We start from the raw sequence: 25,497 nt of genomic DNA on the forward strand, positions 1-25,497 counted from the left end.
ATCCTGGGCGATTTCCCGCACCCGGAGGGCAGGAGAGAGGCAGGGGGCGTGGCTCTGGGCCTCTGGATGTTGCGAACCAGACAGACATTTCCTTGGTTGCGACATCTGGACCTCCTCGAGGCTTCCATTGTCCTCTGGCGGAGGGTCGGCCTGCGGCGCCCGCCCCTGGCAGATTCTCAATAACCCAGAGACATTTATAGGGTGTCTACGCCAGGGGTGACCCACCACGTAGAACATCCTCCAATCCTGCCCTTGGAGGCCACCACCCTAAGCTTCGGGAGACGCTCCCACACAAGAGCGATTCCTTCGACTGGCCATGAGACCTGGGCACCCGGGTCAGGTCTTTCTGCTCAGCTACTGTCCGGAGGAAGACAGAGCGGTTGGCCGGCGCCACTGGGGCTCCGGAGGGACAGCCGGGGGTGGGGGTTAGGGGAGGGCTTGGGAGCGTGGCTAAAGGCTCGCGCCGCGTGGGCGGGGGGTGCGGCAAGGGAGGGGCCTGAAGCGGGGCGGGGGCCGGGGGGCGTGTTGGGGCGGGGCTAGTGTTGGGGCGGGGCCCGGAGGCGCGCGCTGCTCAGGCAAGGAGAGCCAGGGGCGCGCGGCGCGCGAGTCTGGGATCGGAGCGCGCGGAGCTCGGGAGCCGGAAGAGGGAGAGAACCTCAAGGGGGCCGCGCCGGGACCGCCGAGAGCGCACGAGCCTCGCAGGCTGCAGGCCAGGGAAGCGGGAGCCACCCCCGCCGCCGCCGCCACCACCGGCCACCAAGGGCGGAGCTACGACCCGGAGGGCCATGCGCCACCGGGTGCGGGGATCCCGGCCGCGGTCCGGGCAGCGCTCCTCCGGCGCCCCGGCCCGCGCGGCCGAAGCTGCGCGCCTGTAGGTACGGCCTGCTTCTTCCCAGCTCCCTGTCCCCACGGTCCTTTACTCTGTCCCCGAGGGCGCGCGCGGGCTTGTGTGTGTGTGTGTGTGTGTGTGTGTGTGTGTGTGGTGTGTTCTCGCCGCCTCCCCGGGAAGCGCGGCCGCACGCGCCCGGGTTCGAGCGTGTCTTTGTGTGCACCGGTGGGAGGGAGGAGGACGCGCGACAGAGGGGATGAACCCCTCTGGGATCGGATCCCAGACCCACTGCTCAGAAGAGGTTGAGGGTAACGGGAAGCTGGGACGGGGAGAAGAAGCCACCTCCGGAGCAGCTGAGCCCTTTTTCCCTCATCCGACCCTGGCTGGTTAGAGGGGCGAGCGCAGCTGGTCCTCTACAGGGAGGGATCCGATACTGGGGGGAGGGGACGTTCAGGTCTCTTCCCAGGTCTGGGAGGAGGTGGGTCAACCCAGCATGAGGGGTGATGGCTACACGCCGGAGTCTGGAGACACTCCAGCGGGGCCACAGCTTCCCCATGGGGACACCCTCTTTCCAGCCCAGGCCCTCTTTCCCCGTCCACCATTCGTGACCCGCCCACTCTGGAGCTCCGGAGCATCCCGGGGTTTGAGAGGAGGATCGCCGAGGGTGACAGGCCGGCGCCTTTAAGAAGGGGCGGGTTAGTGCCCTCCATTCAGCTCCTTAGGCCTAGGCCATTGATGAACCTGTGAGCTGCGCGTGTAGGAAACGCGCCAGGGCTGCGGCCGAAGCCAGCAGGGGCTGGGACCTGCCAGGGCTTTCCTACTCTTCAACCCTCGCATAGTCCTCTCAGTGGAGTCTTTGAGGTCAGAAGTCTGCAGTGACTGGAGAGTCGCAGGGTATCCCCTAAAGAGGCGGTGAACGTGAATAAACCAGAGTCTAGTTCACTGGAGGTGATGGAGGGGGTGGGGCTGTCAGACCAGTGTTGAACTTCATCTCTTCCCCTTTGTGGATTTTTTAAAATTTTACATGTTTATGTGTGAGTGTGTGTGTGTGTGAGTGTGTACAACTTTCAAGAGTCAGTTCTTTCTTTACATGGGTTCTAGGGACCAAACTCAGGTCCTCAGGCTTGGCAGCAAGTGTTGTCATTACCCACTGAGCCATCTAGCCAACACGATCTCTGTCCCCTAAGCTGAATAACCTTGTGTGCCAAATAAAACGGTGTTTCTGCCAGGGTACCTGATGGTGGTGGTTGTTGTTGTTTGAGACAGTCTCACTATGTATCCCTGGTCTTGAAGCCAGAAAGATTTCTGCCTGTATTTAATTGAGTCTTAAATTATATTTAATACTGTTGTTGCATGTGTGATGTGTGTGAACACATATGCCTCTGAGCACATGCAAAGATCAGAGAGCAGCTCTGTGGACTTTCGGTCTCTCTCTCCACCTTTACGTGGGGTTCCAGTGGATGAGCTGAAAGGCACCTTTTCTTGCTACGGAAGTCCTTTCACCAGCCTGAGTGAGGCAGGATCAGACTAACGGGAAGGGCCTCAGAGTCAGAGGTTGCCAGCTGCTGCTTTCTTGAACCCACCACCTTCTTGGTCTCTGTAAGAAGCCTACACATACTCCCTGGAAGATGTGAACCTTGGTAGTGAGGACTGTGGGTGATCCGTAATTGAACAGTTCTGGGGAACAGAGAGTTAATGCACACAACTTTCTTTCCCCCCAGTTGAATAGAAACACTTTCTAAAGCTTCTTAGTCCCTCTTACCTACTTACTAGGAGTCCCCAAGGAGGATTTGGAACACACAAACACACGCACACACACACACACACACTGGAATGTTGGGGGTCATCCAGCCAGTGGAGCCTCTGCCTCCCAGGGCTAACTAATTGATCTCAGTGGACCTGTGCCAAGACCTGAGCCGTTGTCACAAAACAAATTTAAGGGAAGGAAGTAAAATGGTTTGCCCAAAGCCACTCAGCCCATGCATCTGAGACCTCCCTGCCACTTCCCTCAGGCAAGAGCTTAAGCTCTGATTTTGTTGTTGTCGCTGTTGTTGTTGTTGTTGTTGTTGTTGAATTTTTATAACATTTATTTGTGTGTGTGGTGGAGGATGCCCTGCTGTGGCATACATGTGGATATCAGGAGACAACTTTGGAAGTCAGCTCTCTCATTCCACCATGTGGGTCCTGGGAATGGAACTGGGGTCATCAGGCTTGGTGTCTAGCACCTTTACCTACAAAGTCATTTTAATAGCCCTTGGGTTTTTTGTTTTGTTTTCGTTTTGAGACAGGGTCTCTCTGTGTAGCCCTGCTACCCTGGATCTCACTTTGTAGACCAGGCTGCCCTAGTACTCCCAGAGATCTGCCTGCCTCTGCCTCCTGAGTGCTGAGATCAAAGGTGTTTGCCACTGGCACCAGCCAGTGCCCTTATTTTGTTTTGAGACAGAGTCTTATGTGACCCAGGATGGCCTCACCGTGTTATGGAGGCTGAACTCCTGGAGCCCTTGACTCTACCTCCTACCTGCTGGGGCTTGCACTGCCATGCCCAAAGCTGATTCTTATTTCTTGCATGGTCCCCTGAGCCCTGGTATAGTGTGAGGGAGGGTTTTCAGGTGCCATGAGCCTTCAGGCTGCCGTCCCATGAGGAGAGATTTAGTCTTCGAGCCTGCCTCACCATCTGTCTTTGACTGTCCATGTGGGGTTACAGGGGCTGCCACAGACCCAGCTTCTAATGAAGTCTCTTTCATTCTCACCTAACTTCGTCTTTTTATGGCTGTGTTTGGTCTCCAGGGATGGCAAATGTATCCTCAGCATGAATTCAGGCCCACACCTTTCTGGCCACCGTGAGCAGGGCATGGCTGTGTGGGAGTATGTTGGTTTTTCTTCCTCTGGGTGAAGTAGGTTGGGGCTGAACCCTGCAGATGCTGTAAGCCCTCTGAGGATAGGGAGCAAGTCATCTGAAATCACAGTCTGATGGAGGAGACAGTCACAAACCACAGGTGTTACAATAGAGCCAGGGTAGAGGCAGCCCAGGAGAAGAAAGGGCTCTCCAGTCCCCTGTAGGCTGCAGGCAGCTCAGTGGAAGCCTTACTTAGCATCTGCAGCACCCAGAGCTGAAGGGATCACAGGAGAGAGGCCTCAGGAATCATTCATACTGTGTGTCAAGAAACACACACAGACACCAGAGCAGCTAGTTGTTAGACTGCTTGCCACATGTATGACAAGCTGAGACACATCCATCCCAGAAACTTTACACTGATATGCATGCCTAGAACCCAAGATCTGGGGAAGGGGAAATTGGAGGATCCCTGGGGGCTCGCTGGCCAGCCAACCAGGGCCTCTCACAAAAAATAAGGTAGAGAGTGACTGAGAAAGTCACCTGATGTCAGTCTCTAATGCACACATGCTCGAGCACACACACACACACTGAGGGGAACACCTTGTAGGTCTGGAGGTACTGGGTCAAGTTCCAAGTGTATCACATGACACTGGAAGAGGAAGAGACTCCTAAACCCTAAGCCCAAGCCCAATCTGGGCTACCTCTGTTCTGCAGTACCCCACCCCCTGATAAAAAAGGAGAGAAGGGGGGCTGGTTCAGCTGGAGCTAGCTTGGCAGGGTGTTGGGGAGCTGTCCAGCACTGGGTACTTCTGAGGAAAACTAGAGCAGCCTTTTGAGACATCTCCTACCCAGCTTAGTGTGTGGTTCCAGTCCCCAACCCTGCTCTTCAGACCCCTCCTTCCTGCAGGTCCCAGATGTGGGTCCCCCTGCTCTTCTTTCCCAAAAAGCAAGTACTGGGTCCCCCTTCTGTGCCCCTGAAGGAATTTCTTCTGGGAATTAGAGCTATAGGGTGGGAGAAGCCTGGAACTCGGCTCTTTCTGCATTCTGCACACAGTGTGTCTGTTACACTAAGGGGGTGTGGCCTTGTACAAATCCAGTAAATGAGAGTCTGGGTCCGTCCCTTACCAGAACCCCATTTCTTCATCTAGGGTAGTGGGTGAGGCCTTTGTTACAGGGAATAAGCTATAGGAAAGACGGCCCAGTCACACGTGGGCTTGTAAAACTTACCTGGGCAGCGGTGTGAGTCTCCATTTATAGAGATTTCAGTGGAAAGCAGGAAACAGGGAGGCCAGGGAAAAGACGGCTGGTAACCAGGTGCCTCTTTCTGCTCAAGCAAAAGAAGGGACTGACAAAAAGCATTTAGGAAAGAGAAGCGAGGCAGATTTAATCTCAAAACAAACTAGGAAAAAAAAAGCCAGGCGGTGGTGGCGCACGCCTTTAATCCCAGCACTTGGGAGGCAAAGGCAGGTGGATTTCTGAGTTCGAGGCCAGCCTGGTCTACAGAGTGAGTTCCAGGACAGCCAGGGCTACACAGAGAAACCCTGTCTTGAAAAACCAAAAAAACAAAAAAAACCAAAAAAAAAAAAAAAAAAAAAAAAAAACAAACAAAAAAAAACCCTAGGTTTTAATTCTTTTTATTTTTAATTTTAAAAATTACATTGTTTATTTTCTATGTATATACATGTGTACCACCTTGCAGATAGATGTGTTAGTCAGAAAACAACTCGGAAGAGTCCGTTTTCTTCTTCCACCATTTGGGTCCCAAACTTGGGTTGTCAGGCTTGGCGGCAAGCGCCTTTACCCACTGAGCCATCTCATGGGCCCTGTTTACTTATTTTTAAGACAGAGTCTCATGTAAACCAGGCTGGCTTTCAACTCGTTGTTGCCAAAAATGACTGGCCTTGAACCTATGATCTTCCTACTTCTGCCTTCCACGAGCTGAGGTTACAAGCATGCACCACGCATGGCTACAAACTGTGATGTTAGCATGCTCTGGCCCTCCATCTTCATAGATGGGGATGGGCAAACAGAGGCAGGCCACATGCTAGGAGGCAGAGACGCTGGGGTTCCGACAGACCTGGTCCATCTGGCTCCTTCACTGCCCTGATGTGGATGGAGGGAAATGCTTGGGACAAGAGCATGTCATGGGCTATTCTAACCAAGGCATTCCTTGGTTGGGAGGAGATCTCTGTGTGCTTGGAGAGAAGCATGATGCTTAGAGAAGAGCCGACTACCCAGAGACCCCGCCACCCAGAGACCCTCACCACACACCTACAGCAGCAGAGCAATCCTTTTTTTTCTCTTTGAGCCAAGGGAGGGTTTTCTATAGCCCAGCACAGTCTTGAACTTCTGATCCTCCCTTCTCCATCTTCTGTGTGCTGGGATTACAGACATGCCGCCATGCCTGTATAGGCAACACTAGGGATAGAACCCAGACCTTTATATGTGCTAGGCAAGCACTCTGTTGGCCAGCTCCTGTAGACTTACTGTGGTCCCAGCAGGTTCAAGGATGTGATGACCAGAAGTCAAGCTGACTTCTTCCCATAGCCAGCATCGAGGTTTGGGAAAGGATGGGAAATTCCAACCACATCCTCCCTCTAGCATGAGGCTCTGGTTCAGATCCTGCTGTGTAGATGTGGTCCCTGCCAAGGCAAGAGAAGAGGTCAGGTGGCCCTGAGCAGCAATGCCAAGGACCTAACATTGCCATTGGGTACCACTCTGGGCTGGAGGACTGTGGGTGGGCTGCATGGATTCAACAATAGATGTAGCTAGAGCCACGGGAGGTTGAATGAGCCTCTGCTGTCATTGGGAGGCTGAGTGGCATTGGACAAACCAGGGCACTACTGGGAAGGGAGGCCATGAGCAATCATGGCCTGAGCCAGCATCCAAGAAAGTCCTGTATGAGTGATGGTAGATTGTTCATTGTGCTTTCGAGGGGAGAAGTGTGATTAAGTGGCTCATTGAAGGATGCTGTCTCGCCTAAAACAGATGACCATTCATTCTGACCATCTCTTCCTCTCATGCAGTTGGTCCCCGCACAAACTAAAGGACATCTTGCCTAATGTTGCCTGCATCCCTCCTAGCCACCGTATCGCACATCACACGTGCACATCCTTAGTAGCCAGTAGATTGCACCCTGAGGGACCTCAAACTCTCCACCCTTCCCCTCTGTCGACTCCTGAGCCAAGAGGGTACCAAAGGAGGCTGTTGTCGCCACAGCAAGGGTTTCCCAGAAACCCGAGCCTCCTGAGCAGGGGGCGGGGTCGCCGCATCTCCCCGCCCACCGAGTGCAGGATCGATTAGTGCTCTGCCCATTAGTGCGGAGCGGCGAGGCGGCCTCATCAATATTTTAAGGAATGACCAGGCCTTGGGGTCCGGAACTGCTCACTGCTGGCGGGAGTTGAAGACAGGCGCTTTTTTCCCCTCCCTTTTCCTATTGTCAGCGCTATTTTTACTACCGGAAAGCCGTCCACCCCCTCTGCTGCCCTGTCTGCACGGTGACTCGGTCTGGGTGTCTGGCCTTGAAGTTAGTCAAGGCAGTGGCTTTGTAAGACCATGAGCAGGGGGATCTTGGTCAAGCTGCCCCTGTCCTGCTCTCTGAGACCCCTCCAAAGCCCCACCTCACTTAAGAACAACAAAGCCAAAAACAGGCTCTGGGGATAGCTGAACCGATAGGTTGCCCGCCTGGCATGCACGAAGATTTCCCTCCTCGAGTGATGTTGCACTCCTGTAATCCCAGTACAGTAGGAGTCTTGAAGATAAGAGATCAAGGTCCTTGTTGGTAATACAGTGAGTTCGAGGCCAGCCTCAACTACATAAGAGATGTTCAAAAACAATAAAAGCAACGTTTTTCCAGGCTGAGAGCTAATTAGGGGAGCTAGGACCACACAGACGCCATTGTGGTGAAGTGTAGAGAAGGCTGGACTTTTCTAGTACCTAGGGACCTACCATCTCTCACCCCTGGTCTAGTAGGCTTTGTCTTTATCTCTGCCCAAAGATCTAGTTTTCATTCCTTACCTATCCCAAGTCCTAGTCGGGTGGCAGCTAGTCGTCAGTCTTCAATGTCCAATGTGTGTACTTACATGTCCTAATCTGGCCTCTGCTCCAACCCTCCATTATACTGATAGAGAAACCGAGGCTCCAGGGAGTAGGGTATTGGGACAGGATAGAGCACACTCCTCCCAGGGCTGAGTCACTAGACTTCTTCTAGCACCTGGGGCTGCAGGAGGAGAGTCGGGATATGACCATAGACACCAGAAGGTCACAGGCCAGAAGGACATGTGAATTCCTGTCTAGTACAGAGAGAAACTTCCAGGAAAAGGCAGGATTGGAGGCTAGGGAGTGGGTAAGAAGCACTGGCTCTAAAAGTCTGAGTTCTAATCCCCAACAGCTGGATGTAGCCATGTGCACTCTGACCCCACTGCAGTGGGCTGTGGGGACTGGAGGATTAATGGGTCTTGCTGGCCGCCAGTCTAGCTCTGAGGTCAATGAGAGAATCCTGTCTCAGTGAAGTAAAGAGAGTGAGGGAGCATAGAAGGTTCTATACACCTGAAGGCCAAGGAGGAAAGCAACCCAGGCAGAGATAGGAGGGAAAAGAGACCAAGGCCAAGGAGCTTCAGTTCCTAAACCAGCCCCTAGGGGGACAGGATGGCATTGTCCACCCTGCCTCCAGTACCTCTGGGACCTACTCTCTGACCCTGCTTCCCTACTATCTGAACCCACAGTCATCTACACACTATTGATTGTCACACGCTGCCTGATCTCCACAATGAGTGGGAAAACCCTCCTGGCCAGGGGCAGATGGAGACAGTGCCTGCCTGTGACTATGGAGCCCACTACCTGAGCTGTCTGTCCTTCTAGGGAAGGGGGAGCTTTTCTTTTTTCCCCCAAGTGATGTTCAGAATTTGGGAAGATCAGCCAAGGACAAGGACTTCATTTCCTCCCCAGATCTGGCCCCAAAGGCTGTTGGGGGCAGCACTTCCTTGTGTGGGCTGTCCACCTGCAGGGCCTCCCTCCTGTCTCTCTCATGTATGGGTTCTGGGCTCCTGACTATAACTAGGTGGAGGATGCTTGTGGGCCTCTCTAGATACATTTGTTTCCTTCTTTGTTTTCATTTTAAGATAAAATCTTGCTATATAGCCTAAACTGGCCTGGAATTTTTCTATTATCTCAGAGTAACCTAAAACTTCCAATCCTCCTGCCTCACCCTCCTAATGCTAGGCTTATAGGCACATGCTGCCCAGGCTGGCACAACTGTCTCCTCTAAGACCCACTACCCCAAAGCTAGGCTTATAGGCACGTGCCACCACATCCCGCTTCCCCTGTTCTGAGTAGCCTGGGACACAAGACAGCTATACTGACGCCCTGGCCCATAGGCTGCTGGCCTGCCAGTGGGGTTGGGAAAGAGAGGACAGGAAGGACCTAGCCAGTCTCCTGCTTAGGATACAATACACCTGTCAGAATCTTGGTGGAGTCCAATTTCCATCTGGCATAGGTGGGACCCTACGTAGGCCCTGTCCCCTGTGACTCTGTTTCTTCTCCCTTCTAAGGCTTTCACCATCAGTGGGAAGGGACAAAGGGAACTTAAAAGCCCAGCACTGGGCTGACCTGGCAGCCTGCACACAGGCTCATAACTAGTCTTCCAACCATGCTCACCCGTGCCGTTGCGTACAGAGCAAGAGATGCCCTGCTGGGGAGGTGCAAGGACTTGGGGCAGGCCTCGTGGGTTTAGCAGTGCCTCCATCCTTCTTGGAGACCATAGTGGTGGTGGTGGCCTGACAGGCATAGCCTCTACTTCCAGGGAGAAGAATGAGTGTCAGGAACCTGAGATATGACCCAGGCCCTCCTTCTGCCCTCAAGGACTACCTCGTGCCAGCTGGAGAGACAGACTTAATAGCATGCACAGAACATAGCACAAGTGGTAACTTGCTAGAGGGACACTCAAGAGGGGACCATGGTGCTTAGAAGAGACACTTGTGCCAACCAGGGCAGAGGAAATCAAGGAAGGCTTCCTAGAGGAAGAGGCTTCATTACAGAAAGGTGAATAGGAGCTGGGGAACAAGAGAGAGTAAAGGTCAGGCCTCCATGATGCTCACGAGGACCCAGTGGCCGTCTCGCTCCACCTTCGTGGACTTCCCACACCACCTTCTGATTTCTGAAAGTCCTGAGTAGTCTCACTGCAGTCATTGCTCCTTCTGTGATGCCATCTTTGTCCTATCTGTTGGTGAGAAGCCTGGCCCCTGTCTTAGGCACTTCTGTCCTGGGTGGATGCTGTGCGCTGCTGTGACATAGGGAGGGAGGGGATTCCCTTGTGCCTTCTGCCCCCGAGGCTCCGCGGATGCTGTCAAGAAGTCGAACAGATATTTCTACCTAGAGTTTAATTATAGCGCTTGAATAGCAGGGGAGAGCTGAGGTGGGGTTCCCAAGGGCTGTGGGCAGGGGCAGGCCCGGAGCCATGGAGATCCTGTGAGGACAGGTGACAGCCTGAGTCTCTGCGTCAGTGCCTCAGAGGGATAGGTGCCGCGACACCCGTCCTCAGGAGACTGGCCTCTGCAACAGGGGTCGGCAGCGTGGGCCTGTATCTCTCTACTTAGCTTCCTTGGTGTTTTTTTTTTTCTTCACTAACTTAAGATCAAAGTTAACAAAGGAAAATGGATGGAAGAGCTGGGAGGCTCAGTGGTAGAGCCACTGCCTAGAATCTAGGAATATGGTTTAGAGGTCAGAGGTAACATGCAGGAAGGAGGCACCGGGTACAATGTAAAAAAGAAAACAAGGAGGAGAGCAAAACCGGCTGGGATGTGTTCCCAGGGATGCTGACCACAACAGGGGACAGGAAACAAATCCCCCAGATGACTACCTGACATGCACTCTGCAGTTTACCCATTCTAAGTGGTAAAAGATGGGGTTGCCTAGCAACAAAGTGAAAGAAGCTGGAATGAAGAGACAGCTGGGATTTCTAGATTAGTCCAGTGGGGATGGGAGTTTTGGAAGGAACAACAGGCAGGCTACCATGAAAGAGAGAGAGAGAGAGAGAGAGAGAGAGAGAGAGAGAGAGAGAGAGAAAGGAGAGAGAGGGGAGAGGGAGAGGAGAGAGAGAGAGAGAGAGGAGAGAGAGGAGAGAGGAGAGAGAGAGATCCTAAGGAGGTGGGGCCTTCAATACCAGCAATAAAAATGATCATCTTTGAGACATATGGGAAGATGACCCCCAAAGTCTCAGGATCAGGAAGAGCTGAGGTAAAGCCCTGAAACTGAGTGTAAGTGTAAGCTTTGTGTCACGCTAACAGATACTCAGGAGCAACGTGGGAGAGGGAGGACTTACTGGGGCTCATAGTTTCAGCGGTTAAGGGTCAGCTGGCTTTTTAGTTCCTTGCTCAGACAGAACATGGTGAGAGGAAGGGACTGCCCAAACAGCTCAGGTTGAGCCAACCAGAAGGAAGGGTGAGAAAGTGGTTGAGACAGGATCCCCAGGGGCTGCAGAGATGGCTTGGAGGTTAAGAACACTTGTTGATCCTGGAGAGGAATGAGTTAGGTTCCCAGCACCCACACAGCAGTTCGTGGCTGCCTGTAACTCCAGCTCCAGGAACTCCAGCACCCTTTTCTCCAGGGTTTGGGGACCTTGGAGAGATTACTAAACTCATAGGGCACCATTTGAAGGTGTCTGTCACCTCAGCCTCCTTGACCAGAGTGAATGGCCCTGGGGATCCTCAGGAATGCTGGTTAGGACTCAACCCCCACCCCCTGCAATGCCACCCCTTACCTCCCCATCTATCACGTGCACACTGGTTGGTTGGCAGCCTGCACCTCCAGCCTCAGCAGGTTGGCACAAGCGTGCATGGAGCCTCTGTGGTGGACAATATCCCCAGGGAGGCCTGTGGGTAGGAGCACTGACTAGAGGATTCAAAGTTGCTTTAACTGTGGGTGGTGGCACACACTTGGCATCCCAGCACATGAGATGTGGAGGCAGGAGGATCAGAGATTTAAGGTCATCCTCTGCCACAAAGGGAGTCTGAGGCTAGCCTGGGCTACGTGCAACTCTGCCTGGGAGGTGGGGGGGGGGCAGAAGGAAGGAAGGAAGGAAAGGAGGGGAGAAGGAAGGGAGGCAGGGAGGGAGGGAGGTAGGGAGGGAGGGAGGGAGGGAGGGAAGAAGGAAGGAGTACTTACTGACTTTTCTCCTTCCAGCCCAAGGCTGCCATGGGACCAAAGCCATGAATGGTGCCACCCCCGGCTCGGCTGCCGCCCCCGCCCCAGTCCCCGACTGGCGGCAATTCTGCGAGCTGCACGCGCAGGTGGCCGCTGTGGACTTCGCTCACAAGTTCTGCCGCTTCCTTCGGGACAACCCGACCTACGACACACCTGACGCTGGAACCTCATTCTCCCGCCACTTTGCAGCCAACTTCTTGGCAGTCTTCAGCGAGGAGGTGCGCCGTGTGCTGGGGACACCAGCTGACACCATGGAACCCGAGCCTGCGGTGACCTCGGTGACGTCGGCACTCAAAACTGCAACCTATGGCCACTCCCGCAGCTCCGAGGATGTGTCTGCCCACACAGCTACCAAGGCTCGTGTCCGCAAGGGCTTCTCGCTGCGGAATATGAGCCTGTGTGTAGTAGACGGAGTGCGCGACCTATGGCACCGGCGCTCATCCCCAGAACCCGATGCTGGAGCCAACCCCAAGGCCGCCGAGCCTACGTCTGAGCCTCGTGACAAGTGGACGCGACGCCTGCGGCTGGCACGAACCCTGGCAGCCAAGGTGGAGTTAGTGGACATCCAGCGCGAGGGCGCACTGCGTTTCATGGTGGCAGACGACGCGGCCTCGGGCCCTGGGGGCACCGCGCAGTGGCAGAAGTGTCGCCTGCTCCTGCGAAGGGCTGTGGCCGGGGAGCGCTTCCGCTTGGAGTTCTTCGTACCGCCCAAGGTGTGTATCTTGATACATGTTGCTAACAGTCTTCCCATTACTCACGGGGACCCATTTACCTGCACAGTGGATGGGAGCCGCAGGCCAGTGACAGGTGGGTCCCTAGGACTGGTTTGGGGACTGTGTGGCTTGATCTGATTGGCAGGTTTTTGTAGCCTCTGAAGTCAGGGAGTAACAAGGTATTTTCAGACATCTCCCCTAGAGGCCTGGGTCCTAGTCCATGGCATTCAAAAATCTGCGGCCCCTGCCAGGCTCCAGAGGAGCCTGGCCCAGCGGCCCCTCCTCCTATCAAGAGGAAGGGAGGGGTTTTGCCAGCTACCAGCATCTCGAATGCCACTTTGAGTACACTGGCCCTGCCTCTATTGCCGGTCAAAGTCCCACTGTGGTAGGGGACAGAGAGACCAACGTTCCTTGATTGAAAAGTCCAAATACTGAGGGTGTAGCTCAGTGGGTAGATGCTTGCCTAGCACTCGTGTAGCCAAGAGTTCGAACCCCAGCACCGAATACTCCCAGAATGGTAGTGCACTTGGGAACAGCAGGATCAGAGGTTCGAGGTTATCCTCAGCTACATGGCAAGCTGGAAGCTAGTTAGATCTACATGAGACCCCGTCTGGAAAGAAGCAGAGTCTATGCAGAGGAGCCCGCCTGAAGTCACACTGGCGGCAGCAGGTGGCAGATACCGGCTAATCATACATCACCACTCACACGGTCACCAGAATGAAAAGCGGCTGGTAACACCCGAGACCTGACCACTCCAGGGTTCAATCTCCCCAGGGCCAGTACTGGAGGCTTGCCCTCCAGGCTTCCCCTCAAGGAATGAGAGCTCCCTAAAGGGAGAGGCTGGGGGCCGCTCCCAGAACGCACTACTGAAGAGATGTCACCCTAAGTCCCAATACCCCCGGATTTCCCAAAGGGTTTTTAACCCATGTCCGACTTTAAGCTCCTGAGAAAAATGCCACTAAACCAAGGCCACAAGCATTGACCAAAGCCTGGTGAGGGGTGGCTTGCCTAGGGTCACCCAAAGGGCAGGGGCAGAGGCCCAAGGTTCCCCTGTCTCTGGCTTTGAGCGGCAGTGCCAGCTGCTGCTCTCTAAATAGCTGCACTTGTCACCCTGGGGGAGGGCACGGCGGCTGGTACCCTCTCCATCCTCCCGTTGACCCGGCACAGCCCAGCTTCACCACTGCCAGAAGAGTTCCTGGGGGATCATTGAGCTCTTCCTTTCTCAACTCCGAGACAAACAGGTCCCTTGCCCTTGCTTCAGGCTCTCAGAATAGCAGAGCATAGGAGACCCAGAAGGATGGATCACTCTAGAGCGTATTAGCCCATCTCCTGTTGCTATAACAAAATACTACAGTCTAGACAGTGTATTTAAGAGAGAGAGAGAGAGAGAGAGAGAGAGAGAGAGAGAGAGAGAGAGAGAGAGGGGAAGGGGGGGAGGGAGAGGGAGAGGGAGAGAGAGAAGAGAAAAGAGAAGAAAAGAAATTTGCCATGATGGTATGCCTATAATCCATTGGGAAGGTAGACGCAAAAAGATCAGAAATTCAGTGTCATCCTTGGCTATATAGCAACTTCAGGACTAGCCTGGGCTAAATTATACCATATCCCAAAAGATGAAAGAGAGATAGAAGAGAGAGAGAGGAAGAGGGAGAGGGAGAGGGAGAGGGAGAGGGAAAAGGAGGGAGAGGGAAAGAGACAGAGAGACAGAGAGAGACAGAGACAGAGAGAGATCAGTTTAGCTGGGTTATAGAAACCACATGTCCAAAGTCAGGAAGCTGTCTACTCTACCTCTGTGAAGGTCCACTTGGCTTCTCACAGCAGGGCAGAGGTCAGGTGAGTGACCTCACTTTATAACCCATTCTGGTTAGATAACTAATTGGGTTCCCTTGAGAACTATAGGAATCTCCCCTCAACATAGCAGCTCCAATGACCAACGGGCTTCCACTAGGCCCCGACTCTTAAAGGGTCCACCAACTGACACAAAAGCTTGTTTTAACATTTACCGGTTGTGCAGGGGGTGATACTCATGTGGAGGTTAGCAAACAACTTGTGGGAGCCAGTTCGCGCCTCCCACCATGTGGGTCTTGGGGATCAAATGCCGGCTTACTGGCAAGCGGCTCTCTCACCAGCTCAGGCTGGCCTTGAACACCCCACATAGCCGTCGATGGCCTTGAGCTTTTGATTCTCCTGCCTTCCATCTCCCTGGTGCTGGGTGCAGAGGCGGTCATCAGCACACCCAGCTTATGCAGAGCTGGGGACCAGACCCGGTCTTCTGAGTGCTAGGTAAATACTCTTCTAAGAGAGCCGTATCAGGCTTTTCTCTCTCTCTTCCCACCCCATCTTGCAATACAATCATAGTGGAAACCAAACCACCAGTCCATGAACCCTTGGGGAGCAAACCATGTCTACCCCATAACACTTAGTGAGGGCTCAGGATGGGTTCCCCATTGTGACTAGCGTAGGGTGAAGAAACGCTCAGTGCAGTGCTTCCGACACCCACATATCAATCCACATCCCCCTGGCCCCTTGGAGCTAGCCATAGCTGGGAGCTTTGGGAGCTGGGCTCTGCAGGTTCAGAGTGTACCCGAGGCCTTCATGTGTCTTTCGTGTCCACTGATGTCTCTGCCCAAGTCAGGGCTCTAGCTTCCTGTAACCTCACCTATGCAGGTAGTGTGCTGTGCCTCAGGTCCTCTAAGGGCTCCCAAAGAGCAATAGAACTAACCCTTGGCCCTTGGGGCAGCCACCAGGAAAGTAATCAGGCCTTCATGGGGGAGTTTCTGGGTCCCCAAGGTAGGGGAGCTTGGACTGCAGAGGGCGGTCAGCAGGCAACGGAAGCTGTGTGAGTTAGGGTAACTGAAGTAGATATAGGGAGAAGCAGGTAAGGTTGGGGGGTTCAGTCTTAAAGTACTTGCCTAGAATCCCCCAGTGAGGGGCTGGGGGCGTGGCTCAGTGGTAGAGCCCTTGTCTAGCAAGCATGAAGCGTTGGATTCTACCCTAGCACTAGGGATAGGGGACAACTACAACTACGTCAGTACAGATGGCCTCAGACATTAGGCTGGCAGAAGGAACACAGTACCACCAGCCAGTAGGAGCCCAACTGAAGGCAGCATTGTAAACCTGCCGCTCTCGCTGTCCCATGATGGCCAACCCCAGTCACAGGCTGGTGTGAAGATGAGAGCAGCTGACCCAGCCGTCACTGCTATAAGCCCAGCCCGGGCCCACTGGACAGCGTCCAGGGTGGCCAAGAATTTCCAACCACCAGATATGAGGCCCTTCCCTTTCCTCCTCAGAAAGTCCCTGTCCCAGAGCCCAAGCTCTGCTGGGAATGTCAGCCTCAGGCCAATCTGGGGAGGTTAAGGAGAAGCCAGGAGCTGTGGGGCAGAACATAAAGGAGTCTTCACAGAATGATCCTCCTAAGGAACCCTGCTGAGTCCCCTGGATTAACCCTGTGATTAACTGGCAGCATTGATGCCGGTGCCCTTCTATCCATCCCTGGAGACAGACCGCACCCAACTCCGAGAGCCCTGCTGAGGCAGGAGCTGTACTCCAGAACATCTCACCCAAAGCAGGAAACCACCTTATTCTGGGAGCTATGCCCGCCTCTACCCCTCACTGAGGAACTCAGAAGTGCTCTACCACTGAGCCACACCCCCAGCCCCAAAAGCAAAATAAAAAGAGAAAGGAAGAGAAAGGAAAGGAGGAGGGTGAGAAGAGGAGGGAAAGCCTCATTATGAAGTGGGCACACTGGGTGGGCAGGATAGATAGCACTCACAAGTTAAACAGCTGGGGTTCAGCAGTTGAGGACTCTTTAGTCTCTAACTTGCTGCGACCATGGAAGGCTGGTAAGACATTCACACCAGCATGACCTTGGCAGTGTTGGCTGCCGTGACCCTCACATGGGGGGAAGTGGGAAGGGAAATGCAGAGAGGGTCTTCTAAGGCCTCTGAGGTGTCCCTCTCACTGTCCCCTCCTCTGGCCTCCCAGGCTTCCAGACCCAAGGTCAGCATCCCCCTGTCGGCCATCATCGAGGTCCGAACCACCATGCCCCTGGAAATGCCTGAGAAGGACAACACATTTGTGCTCAAGGTGAGACCCCACTGCAGCCTCAAGGTCTGCAGCTGGCTTGGACCACAGCCCCACTGGGTTACCCAGCCTGAGCTCATTCCAGCGACACAAATCAGACCATCAAAGGGGGAATAAAGAAGGAACTCCCATGATAGGACCCCACCCATCACCAGGGTAGAGCTTGAATCTGGGTCTCACTCAGTTCTAGAACTATCCATCCCAACATGGTTGACCAACTGGACTCCTTCCATTTCTCTCTCTCTCTCCCTCTCTCTCTCTCTCTCTCTCTCTCTCTCTCTCTCTCTCTCTCTCTCTCTCTCATTTATATCTTATTATTTTATTTTTACTTTTTCAAGACAGGGTTTCTCTGTGTAGCCCTGGCTGTCCTGGAACTCTCTCTGTAGACCAGGCTGGCCTCGAACTCACAGAGATCTGCCTGCCTCTGCCTCCTGAGTGCTAGGGTTAAAAGTGTGTACCACCACTGCCCGGCCTACATTTATTTGCATGTTTGTACACCTGTACATGCACTCCATGTGGTTACAAAGGTCACAGGACAATTTAAAGGACTCAGCTGAGAGAACTCTCTCCTTCTACCAGTGGGTTCCTCCCCTGGGATTCCAACTCAGCTTGTCGGGCCGGGCTCCAGGCACCTTCACCCACTGACACATGTCACCAGCGCAGCCCTGTCTCTATTTCTTCTTGGGTCTGAATAAAGGTCATGAGAGCTGCCTTCCCTTCCTTTCCCTCTGGAGTCAGACACTCCCCTCACACTGGTGGCCAGCTTGTTGAAGTTAATGCAAATGTCTGTAGGCACAGGCAAGTGGAGTGTAGGATTGGCTCTGGTCCCTACCGCGGGCACAAAGACACAGAGAAAGGGTGAGGGGCCCTAGTGAGTCTGGAGTCTCCTGACCCTAACACTCGGGTGGCCTGTGGGGGGCTGCTGAGGACATGGGCCCAGGCTGCTAAGGTTGTGGTCAGGGGTTCCGGAAGCAGCGAGACTATGAAGTTGAGTCCCCTCCCGGAGGCCAGCTCCTCCCACTTGAAGCTGCTCAGAGCCCCCACCATCTTTGGCAGGCTCTTACCAAGCTTGTGTTTATAAAGCCTCAAACTCTTTTATTCATTGGGTAAATGTGTGCCAACTCTATGTCCTGAGTTGTCCCCTCAAGACTGGTAGCTGGGGACACAGCTCCTGTCTATCTGGTATTCTCAGCTGCGGGGTGGTCCTCGGCCACCCCTGAAGCAGAAGGACTCCCCTACCAGCCCCACTGTGAACCTAGTTCCCTGTTGGAAAGAGGAGGCGCTCAAGGGTGTCTTAGCCCAATACTACATTTTGAGAGAGTGCACAGCACAAGGAACCCAGAATGGAAACACGGATGGTCCAGGCTTCAGGTCTTGGGGCTGCTGCTGGCTGCAGTGCTGCTGCTGTTGGCTGTGGTGCTGCTGCTGTTGCTGGCTGCGGTGGGACTTTTGAGTATGCTGCTCTGCTTCTCTGGACATCCAGCTTCTTGTCTATAAAATAACTATTATAATACAACCCTCATAGGGTTGCCAGGAACTCAACAGACAAGGCACAAGGAGCATTGACCCCCACATGGTCACTGCGATAGGATCGCAGTCGCTAAGGCCTGGGATCCCCTCGACTCTGTGATGAGCCAGCTGGCCTCCCCTCTTGCCCTGAACCGCATCTGGGATGCCAGGGCGTGGGCTGAGTGTGCTAGCTCTCCTGTCCCAGGGCCTCCAGAGCCTGCACATCCTCCCCTGCATGGGCTTCAGGCTGTAGCCTGTCCATACCCATGATGCCTAACATGGGGGTGGGCAAAGCCATGCAAACCCTCTTCTCATTGGCCCTGGGGTGCTAGCCCCTCACCCTGCAGTTGGGAAGTTTCAACAGGGCTGCTCTTATCCAGGTGGAGAATGGAGCAGAGTACATTCTGGAGACGATAGACTCTTTGCAGAAGCACTCGTGGGTGGCTGACATCCAGGGCTGTGTGGATCCTGGGTGAGTATTCTGGAGGCCTGGGATAGGTGGAGAGGGGACCTTGTCCCTTCCTACCCAGAGACCAGGCTACCAGGAAGGGCAGATACTAAGGAAGAGCCACCATCCGTTTTTTCCAAGATGGGCAGAAAGATCAGGAGCCTAGGGTCATCCTCAGCTACATAGCTAGCCTGGGCTACATGAAAAAGTGCTCACATGCACCTACCCACTCATAGGCACACATGGGTATGCATCATCTTTATAGAAAAGAGTTGGATTTTGAAGAGGAAGCTGGTATGCTGGGGGCACTGTGGGGTCACAGTTGGTGACATGGTTGGCACTTCTGATCAGCTGTGGACAGGGAGAGAGTGACTCCACTGTCCAGGGCAGATACGCTGGGGGAGCACCCAGCTGAGCACGTGGCAGCCATTGCTCTAGTAGTGTTGTTAATAGGATGGAGTGGGGACAGGGACAGATTCGTTTAAATAAAGCTCAGTTGAGTCCTGAGGGCCTTACAGACCTCATCCCCAGAGTGCTCCCCTGTCACTCTGCTCCAGAGACTTTCCCATAGGGGTCAGACCTCTTCTGTGGAATTTAGAGCTGGGAGGGCCTCAAAGGGGCTGCCTGGGCCCCACTGGTCACCACACCATCCCCAGTGGTATCCATGGGATCCCAGGAACAAGCTGCAACCTCAGGGAACACTGTTCACGGTGGCCTCAGCCGTCGGTCACTCACACAGTGGCCACAGTGGGTGAGGGACTGGACAGAACTTGATGTCCCAGCCCAGGCTCTGTGGCAAGGCCTGCTGTGCCTTCTCCACAGGGACAGTGAGGAAGACACAGGGCTGTCGTGTGCACGGGGAGGCTGTCTGGCCAGCCGAGTGACCGCCTGCAGCTGTGAGCTTCTGACAGACGGTAGGCAGAGGAGAGCTGTCTGGAGTTCTGGGGGACAGTGTTGGAGGGTAGATAAGAGACATGCTTCCCCCCTGTTTCCCCTGCAGCAGATATGCCCCGGCCCCCAGAGACGATGACAGCGGTGGGTGCTGTGGTTACAGCTCCACATGGCCGAGCTCGTGACACCGTGGGAGAGTCCCTGGCCCATGTTCCCCTGGAGACTTTCCTGCAAACCCTGGAGTCTTCAGGTGGTGCCAGTGAGAACAATAACACAGGTACCACTGGGGTCCCCACCCCTCTACAGGGACCCATGTGGAGCCTCGGAAGTGGTGACATTTCAGCCAATTGTGTCTACAGTGGTTCTGGCTTTCTAAGCCAGTAGTAGGTACCTGGCCTTTCCCATTGTGCCTGGTTTTTATAGTCACAGACCTGGGAATGGTAGCACACACCTGTAATCCCAGCATTCAGGAGGCCTAAGCAAGAACCACATGGGTTCAAGGCTAGCCTGGGCTACATAGTGTAAAAGTAACTTTTATTCATCTGAGGTAATTGTAGTCTTGGAGGGTTACTGCTTCCATCTGCTAACCTAGGCCTAGGCCTGGAAGCTTCTAGCCTCTGTACAGTCTTATCTAGGCCTAGAATATTTTCAGCCTCTGAGACTTATTGCTGAATAAAGTCACCCCTTCCAAGTTCTTTCCGAACTCTTGCTGGCTGGTCGGCTCAGTTGTCCTGGCTCGAAACTCCTCTCTACACTAACTGATTCAATCTGACTTCTCTCTCAGCCTCTGACGTATACTAACTTTTGCAATCTGTTCTAATCTTCTGGCTCCTTCTCATTCTCTGGCTCAGTCTGTCTTCACCTGTGTCTAGCTTGTTCTCTGTCTGCAGCCTGTCTCTGTGAAACTCTCCCAGTAAATCTGCCTGCTGCTTCTTTTCTCTCTGCGCTGCTCTCCCTTAAGGGCCTCTCTTCTCTCTTCTTGTGAGAACTGGGCGTATCGTAGTCTGTCAAATCTTTCTCTGATTCATCACTTTGTCTGCCACTCAATTAGACATCACTTTCAAATATGGGTGCTTCCTTCTACAAACTAACCTTACCTTCATTGTGTGGGATTGAAGGTGTGGGCTAAGGGCTGAGCCACCCCACAGCTAGAAATAGTTTGTCCCCTCGCCCCCACTTTGGTAAATAACAATCTCAGGGTTCACAGTGTGATCACATATCCTGCAACAGCATAGTGAGACATAGCGAAAAGAAGAAAGAGACAGAGACAGACAGGGAAAGGGAGGGAGGAAGGCACAAAAAAGCGGGTTGGTAGCACAAGGCTGTAACCCTGGCATTTGGGTTGTAGAGGCAGGAGTTCAAGGACATCCTCGGCTACGTGATGATGAGTTAGAGGTCAGCCTAGGCTGTAAGATACCCTCTCTCAGAGGTAACCAGTGGCTAACAGTGATGGTTGCTCTTCCAGAGTAGCTGAGCTTAGTCCCCAGCTCACACCTGCCATAACTCCAGCTCCAGGGAATCTGGTGCCTCCTCTGGCCTCTCCTGACACCCACACACATGTGCACACACACAGACACCTACACACACACATAAACAAGGAAAACAAAGCAGAAGGATACAGTGGAACCCGAGTGGGGAAGGGGGTTGGCTTCTTCTCAGGTTTTGTAGCTGACTTGCGAGCCCCCCCATGCCTCAGTTTACCTCAGGGTTAACTAGTGGCAGGCAGTCAGCTCTCTGCCTAGGTCTGATGCTATTCAAATGGCAGTTTACCCAAACCAACAGATGCACTGCCATCTTCACTAACTTATTTGTCATCCTTCTGTCCCTTGTGCTATCGCAACCAACCCAGGGGATGAAGGAGCTGAGCTGGACCCCGAGGCTGAGGCTGAGCTGGAGCTCTCTGACTACCCCTGGTTCCATGGGACACTGTCCCGGGTGAAGGCTGCCCAGCTGGTGCTGGCCGGTGGCCCCCGGAGCCACGGCCTCTTTGTGATCCGCCAAAGTGAGACTCGGCCTGGGGAGTGTGTGCTGACCTTCAACTTCCAGGGCAAAGCCAAGGCAAGTGTGTGTGTGTCTGTGTGTCTGTGTGTGTGTGTGTGTCTGTGTGTGTGTGTGCCTGTGTCTGTGTGTCTGTGTGTGTGTTCTGTGTCTGTGTGTGTGCCTCCGTGTGTGTTTTGTGTGTGTGTTCTATGTGTGTGTGTGTGTCTGCATGTGTGTTCTGTGTGTGTGTATCTGTGTGTTTCTGTGTGTGTGTCTGTGTGTGTGTTCTGTGTCTGTGTGTCTGTGTGTGTGGTGGGGGTGGCAGAGAACATCAGCCTGTCCTGGGGGAAGTGGATTGAGATGGCCTAGGTCCTAAGGTTCATCATCTGCTGGTGACCGAGCCCATTCAAAAACCAATCCTGTCTGAGACGTTACCTTTGCAGCCAGATGTGAATGCCTGTAGTCCCGGCACTTCAGAAGCTGAGGCAGGAGGATTGTCATGAGTGTGAAACCAACTTGGGCTACATAGCAAGACTCTGTCTGAAAAATGTAAAGACCAAGCTGGGTGGTGGTGGTCGTGGTGGCACATGGCTTTAATCCCAGCACTTGGGAGGCAGAGGAAGGTGGATTTCTGAGTTCGAGGCCAGCCTGGTCTACATAGTTCCAGGACAGCCAGGGCTACACAGAGAAAACCTGTCTCAAAACCCAAAGACCAGGTGCTTCTCGCATGAGCAGCCTGTACCTTAGATGTCTTACTTTCTTCTGAGGAATCATTTCTCCTAACCATGATGCTTACACCCTATATAAAATATCCATAATGAAATCTCCAACAACAACAATCCCTAAATTGGGACTTAGTGTTGTATGCCTGTGATCCCAGCACCCAGGTAATAGAGACAAGAGGACCAGAAGTTCAAGCTTGCCTTTGGTATATATTGAATTTAAACTCAGCCTGTGTTATATGAGATCCTGTCTCAATAAATAAATAAAATAAAGTAAACAAGGGGCTGGCGAGAAGGCTCACCAGGCAAAGGCAGTCGCAGCCAGGCTTCACGGCCTGAGACTGATCCCCAGGAGCCACAGGATGGAAGGAGAGACCCAGCGCTTACATGTTGCCCTCTGACCTCCAAAATGCTGTACAGCACTCGAACATACAAACGCACAAAATAAACAACTAACTAAATACATGTTATTATAGAAATGAATAAAAATGAAAAAGAACAGTGGTCAAGCAGTGTGGGGCATGACAGTGTGGCAGGAGTGGGCAGGAGTGGGCAGGACAGTGCCTGCCCCCACTCACCACAGGTTTCCAATAAGAAAACAGACACAGCCTTAGATCTTTCCAGGACATCATTTCCCAGCAGGGTCCTGCCCCTGCCCTACAGCTGACGAACACAGCATCCTTCACTTCTAACTGGACTGCCAGCATCCCTCAGGCCTACTCGTGGCAGCGCTGGCTGGCCCAGCTGTGTGCATGTGGAGGAGGCTGAGTCTCCCTAGGGATACCACCTTGCCAGTTCCTCTGACAGCCAGACAATGTTATTCCTGGTGGCTGGTAATTGACATCTTGGCCAGCATTGCTAACCCTAGAGGGCTTGATCTCACTCGCACATGCCCAATTTTTGTCCACCAGGGCTGGGGAAGGGAGGGAGAACAGGACAGGCAGGAGACGACCTTTAACCTTAACTCTCTTCTAGAGGGGCTGCTATTGTTTCAGAATGGGATAAGTGGGACTGACACCAGAGACGTGGCCCACTCTTAAGACCACAGGTCTAAGGGTCCTTACACTGAGACCCCTACCCCAGGTAAACCTAGGAGACCCAGAGAGGAGCCAGTCGTTGCTAAGAGGCACATACTATATCTTTCAGACCTCTGGGCTACATGAGACCCTCTCTTCAAGACAAAACAACTATTCAAATAGAAAAATTGACTTGCCACGTGGTACATGGTACACACCTTTAATCTCAGCACTTGGGAGGCAGAGGCAAGCAGATCTCTGTGAGTTCCAGAATAGCCAGGGCTATACAGAGAGACCTTGTATGGAAAAAAACAGAAAAAGAAAGAGAGAGAAAGGAAGAAAGAAAGAAGGGAAGAGGGAGTGAGGGAAGGGAAGGAAAGGGAAGACTGATTCTACTGTGAGAGCAGATGTCTGCAGCCCTAAGTTCTTGTTCTACTGTGCCCACCTCCAAAACCTACCACAGGAGTGACCCTCCTTCAAAAACGGCTCAGGGTGAGGACCCTAAGGATGACACAGTCCCATAGAGTCAATGGAGCCGAAGCTTAGAGTTCCAGCAAACCCCAGAGACACTTGCCAAGCAGGCATCTGGCCCAGGAGCCCAGCACTAACCGTTCCCACCTGTGCCCACAGCACCTCCGCCTTTCTCTGAACGGTCACGGCCAGTGTCATGTCCAACACCTGTGGTTCCAGTCAGTGTTTGATATGCTTCGACACTTCCACACTCACCCCATTCCCCTGGAGTCAGGAGGATCCGCTGATATCACCCTAAGAAGCTATGTGCGTGCCCAGGGCCCACCTCCTGGTAAGATGCTACTGTCTGGAGCCTGGAATATGGCTCAGGTTATAGAAGGATTGCCTAGTATGTTCAAGGCCTGAGTTTGATCCCCAGTACCTCATAAACTAGGTGTGGTGGTGCACTCCTGTAATCCCAGCCCTCTGGAGGTAAAGACAGGAGAGTCAGGAGATCAAGACCATTCTCTGCAACACAGTGACATAAAGACCTGATATGTTAGACCCAGGTCTCAACCTTCACTAGGACATTCTGGGTGGATTCCATAAGCCCTGTAAGGTTAGAGTTCAGTGCCAGGCTTTTGAGAGTTGTATTGGCAGGGTGCCTAGCCTACACTGTACCAAGTCACCTGACTCCCTGCAAGCTCTGGATCATAAGGTCTGGATCACACCATCCCTCCCTGGATTCCCCATGCTTGTCTGAACACTGTCTTTGGAAGATCAAATTCAGGTACACAGGGCCGGATGCTGACCAACATGCCCTCTCATTGCAGATCCAGGACCCGCGCCCAACACTGCGGCCCCAGTCCCGGCCTGCTGGACTGAGCCAGCTGGCCAGCACTACTTCTCCAACCTGGCCACTGCCACCTGCCCACCCACTTCACCCCTCAATGGCGCTGGAGCATCGTCGTCATCCGGCTCATCGTCCTCTGCCACATCCATGCCCCTACGCCCAGCCGAGGGGCCACTCAGTGCGCGCAGTCGCAGCAACAGCACAGAGCACCTGCTGGAAGCTGCATCCGGAGCCGCTGAGGAGCCCACAGACGCCACGCTGGGCCGCACTCGTGCTGTGGAGAATCAGTACTCCTTTTACTAGCTGCCATGCCTTTTACCCACGGGTGTCACGCACATCACAGCAGGCCAAGAACACCTGTTGTCTGTCCTGCCCACCCACAGCCTGGTTAGCCCATGATGGTCAGCAACACCCAAACGAATGGCTAGAAACACCTATCCATGGTCTAGCATGGCCAGCCTAGCCACTTCAGACCCCAGGGGCCCATTTGTTGACCATGTGTGGCAGGCCAAGGCTCTATCCACAGTCAATCAAACCCATGATAGCTCTCCAATGATTTCAGGCCCCGCCCACTGGTGGTTGGCCACACCCATCAGCAGCTATTTCTGTAAGGTCCATCAAAACCAAGACAGGCAGCTCACTGACAACTAACCACATTTGGTGACTTCAGGCCCTGCCCACTGATGGTTGGTTACTCCTACAGTGGTATGGCCTACCCACTGGCTGCCTGCTTCGCTCAAAGGCAGCAAGCCACGTCTATCAAGCCCATGAAGGCCTACCCACTGATTCCTAACAACCTCAGGCCCTGCCCACCAGTGTTGGGTCACATACTCCAATAGTCTGACCAGGCTGTGGTCCGCCTAGCCTAGGACAGCCTGCCACGCCCACCAGCCCCAGCCCAACGCTGGGGGGAAAAGCCAAGCTCTTCAGTGAAGACAAACATTATTAAAGAGCCTGTTTTAGGGACTACC

The 25,497-nt window shown here is 53.6% G+C and overlaps 1 protein-coding gene across 2 annotated transcripts; it reads left to right on the plus strand.

Moving 5' to 3' along the window:
- The first annotated feature begins 563 nt into the window (after positions 1-563).
- On the plus strand, positions 564-25,497 carry Sh2b2 (SH2B adaptor protein 2). Of its 2 annotated transcripts, XM_028765886.1 has the most exons (9): positions 564-875; positions 11,844-12,577; positions 16,559-16,660; positions 18,547-18,638; positions 19,437-19,528; positions 19,615-19,782; positions 21,355-21,563; positions 23,854-24,025; positions 24,507-25,497. In XM_028765886.1, the coding sequence occupies exons 2-9, from the start codon at positions 11,870-11,872 to the stop codon at positions 24,827-24,829; spliced, it is 1,866 nt and encodes a 621-aa protein (XP_028621719.1). In that variant the 5' UTR covers positions 564-875; positions 11,844-11,869; the 3' UTR covers positions 24,830-25,497. The 2 variants fall into 2 exon arrangements, with proteins under 2 accessions (XP_028621719.1, XP_028621720.1); XM_028765887.1 differs by lacking the exon at positions 564-875 and having other exon boundaries at positions 19,618-19,782.

This window comes from Grammomys surdaster, unplaced genomic scaffold, assembly GCF_004785775.1.
Source record: "Grammomys surdaster isolate TR1022 unplaced genomic scaffold, NIH_TR_1.0 166, whole genome shotgun sequence".
NCBI classification, from domain to species: Eukaryota; Metazoa; Chordata; class Mammalia; order Rodentia; family Muridae; genus Grammomys; species Grammomys surdaster.

Coding starts and splice junctions, on each gene's coding strand:
- Sh2b2 (XM_028765886.1), top strand. CDS start 11,870: ATGAATGGTGCCACCCCCGGCTCGGCTGCCGCCCCCGCCCCAGTCCCC. Junction 18,639..19,436: donor CAGGGCTGTGTGGATCCTGG/GTGAGTATTCTG, acceptor CCTTCTCCACAG/GGACAGTGAGGAAGACACAG. Junction 19,529..19,614: donor CTGTGAGCTTCTGACAGACG/GTAGGCAGAGGA, acceptor TTTCCCCTGCAG/CAGATATGCCCCGGCCCCCA.